Source organism: Nicotiana sylvestris, chromosome 4 (genome assembly GCF_000393655.2).
Source record: "Nicotiana sylvestris chromosome 4, ASM39365v2, whole genome shotgun sequence".
Classification (NCBI taxonomy): Eukaryota; Viridiplantae; Streptophyta; class Magnoliopsida; order Solanales; family Solanaceae; genus Nicotiana; species Nicotiana sylvestris.
Genome location: NC_091060.1, coordinates 8,666,632 through 8,669,825, shown reverse-complemented (window position 1 = coordinate 8,669,825; position 3,194 = coordinate 8,666,632). Strand labels below are relative to the sequence as shown.

The window sequence follows — 3,194 nt, the reverse complement described above, 5'->3', positions numbered from 1 at the left end:
TTCCTCCACGATCTTTCTCTCAAATGGTCAATGACATATTCCATGACATATTTTCTATGTTCAATGACATATTCCATGACATATTTTCTTCACTTTTCATGCCTATATAAAGGCCTTATAATAGATAGGAAAATACCCACAATTGAAGAAGAAAATTTCTTCCTTTCTCTCTATCTCTTTCTTGTTCATGTTTTACTAAATTGTCTTTATTTCTTGTTCATGTTTTACTAAATTGTTTTTATTTCATAACATATACATTATTATTTTTCTTTGATGTTAGTACTCAATATACTTGGATTTAAAATTAATTATGTTTGACTAAGATTTACCTACTGTATCTCTCTGATAATTAGTTTAACAAAAAGGATAACGCTTTTTTTGGTCAAACACATCCGCCTCCATATTATCAATGTACATGGAGTAATTATTCATTACAAAATAAATAAACATGTCAATACAAAAGAGTCATGTATCACCCAAATATGAATCAATCAAAAGTACAGATTCTCTTCCCAGCTAGACACGTTGACTCTACAACAAAGCAACAACAATGAGAGCTCCAGCAAATGCAGCTCCACCAAAGACAGCTCTGTTACCGGAGTTAGGTGCCGGTGGGACGTCGGCGGCGGGCTGACCTGCCGGAGAAGCACCAGGTCCGGCGGGGGTTGGTGAAGATGGAGAAACAGGGAGAGATGATGGTGAAGGTCCTAGGGTTGGAGTTGGTGAGGTGGTCGGAGTTGGAGTCGGCGGCGACATTGCCGGCGCCGGTGTCGGAGTTGGTGAAGCGGTGGGCGAGATTTTAGGTGCTGGAACAGGGGATTGAGCTATGCATGAAGTGGCGAAAAGAGCTAAAAGTAAGAAAATTTTGAAGCTTGTGGAAGAAGCCATTGATGAAAGTTGGTTTTCTTGATTTTGCAGAGGAAAAAAGAGAAATGATTTTGTTGAATGTAGGAAAGTAGAAGAACTCGAAAGTGAATGGAGAAAAGATACTGTGGAGAGGAAATATATAGGAGGGGGAGAGGGAATATGGAGGTTGAAACTATCATTTTTCCAATAATTATATAAACTATTCCTTATACTTGTGATACTATTTCCTATTTAATTTAATGAATGCCACCTTATTGTCATTTTAAAAGTCTTTAATTCTCTTTTTCTTTTTAAAATATACTCCCCTCCTTTCAATTTATGTAAACATATTTGACTGGACACAGTGTTTAAGCAAAAAACAAAATTTTTGAATTTATGGTATAAATGAGGCACATATATTTTGTGTGTCTATAAATCATTGCATAAAAGATAAATTATTTCCAAATATGAAAATGGGTCATTCTTTTTGGCACGGACTAAAAAGAAAATATGTTCACATAAATTAAAACAGAAGGAATATAAGTCAAATAGCTTCACGTGTTAAGTACTCATTCTTTCATTCTTAATCAGAAGTTTCAGGTTCGAACCTTAGTTATGGAGTCATTTTTTTTAGGGATTATTTTACCCTATCATGTGGACTTTTCAGCACGAATTTGAATTTAATCGAGTCCTAACGTAGATACAGGATACCAATTAAAAAACCAGGAAAAAAAAAAGGAAAAATACCTATGCACACGATATGAGTAGGATTACGGGAAAATACAGAAGTACAAGATATGAGTGTGTCTGTTGGTAATGGGAATAACAGGTAAAAACGAGTAATAATTCAGGAAAAAGCGGTGGCGTGTGGACTCTAATGAAAATCTAAATACAGTTACGATGGTGTTTGGCTAAGCTTATAAGCTAGTCAAACTGGCTTATAAGTGTTTTTTGGCTTATCTATATATTTGGTAAAATTAAAAGTGCTTATAAGTTAAGTGCTTATAAGCCAAAAATAAGTCAAAAGTCATAAGTTGGTCTCCCCCAACTTATCAAATTTCAGCTTATAAGTACTTTAAGTTTGACCAAAATATTTACTTTTCTATCCCTAAAATAATTTTCTTTAAAACAAAACTCTTCGTATACCCAGTTATTCAGCTGCTTATTATTAATTTCAGCACTTTTATCCAAACACGTAACTGTTTATTTTTTAAATCAACTTTAACACTTAAAAGTATATTTCAGCACCTAATACTTATCAGCTACTCTAAATCAGCTAAACCAAACAGGCTATGCGTTTCTATGTCATTTTCATTGAAACTTAGTGAAAATGAAAGGGAGAAGCTATAGATTTGGTCATTATCATTTTTGTTTTTTCTAATGGATACACGTATTGAATTGACCTGGTTTCTTATTTATAGCTTTGAAATATTCTCTTGCTAAGAAAGTATAGTACGATCAAATGGATTGTTTAATGGGGATAATACATATGACCCTTGAATTTGTCTCATTTCATATTTTAACTTTATAGAGTTCTATATCCTCCTAAAATTATACTTAATTTTCTTTTTCAATTTATGTAACGCATTTCAGATTTCAAGTAGTGTTAAACGAAATTTTTTAATTGTAATTATATATATATATATATATATATATATAAAATTCATGCTGAAAAGTCCACATGATGGGGTAAAATAATCCCTAACAAAAATAATTAATCATTATGACTTATGATACTTTTATATGTAATTTTTCAAATATGTAATTTTTATTTTAGAACTTTTTTACAAAAAAAAATTGAATTCTCAATCAAAATTAAGAAGTTTAACTTTCAAAATCCGAGCTGTACATAAATTCGACGGAGTAAAATAGCTCCTATTAGGACAATATATAATAAGTTACATAATTATAAATGATAGAAAAATGAATACACAATGAAATATAGATCCGTTTGATAACACTTTGTTTGTCTTTTTATTTTTATTTTTATTTTTGTTTTTATTATACTTAGAGGGTGAGAATGAGACAAGAGGGGTTGTTCTGATGGTAAGCAACCTCCACTTCCAACCAAGAGGTTGTGAGTTCAAGTCTACCCAAGAGTAAGGTGGGAAGTTCTTGGAGGGAAGGATGCCAAGGGTCTATTCCCCATACCCCACTAAGTGAGATTATACTGGGTTGTTGTTGTTGTTGTTGTTGTTGTTGTTGTTGTTGTAGAGGGTGAGAATGGGAAATAGTAAAGAGAATTACACGGTGTCCGACAATCGAACACCACTAACAAGGTAAAAGTTAATTAAGTTAAGCCAATCAATCAAGCTGCGTTTATTCTCGTATTAAGTTTATTGCAACTG

The 3,194-nt window shown here is 32.5% G+C and overlaps 1 protein-coding gene across 1 annotated transcript; it reads right to left on the bottom strand.

The window, feature by feature from the left end:
- Nucleotides 1-531: 531 nt before the first annotated feature.
- LOC104219203 (classical arabinogalactan protein 4-like) lies at nucleotides 532-888 on the bottom strand. Its single transcript, XM_009769839.2, has one exon. The coding sequence runs from the start codon at nucleotides 886-888 to the stop codon at nucleotides 532-534; it is 357 nt and encodes a 118-aa protein (XP_009768141.1).
- Between the last annotated feature and the right edge of the window lie 2,306 nt (nucleotides 889-3,194).

Bases quoted from the DNA above. Each gene is read 5' to 3' on its own strand.
- LOC104219203 (XM_009769839.2), bottom strand. From the start codon at position 888: ATGGCTTCTTCCACAAGCTTCAAAATTTTCTTACTTTTAGCTCTTTTC.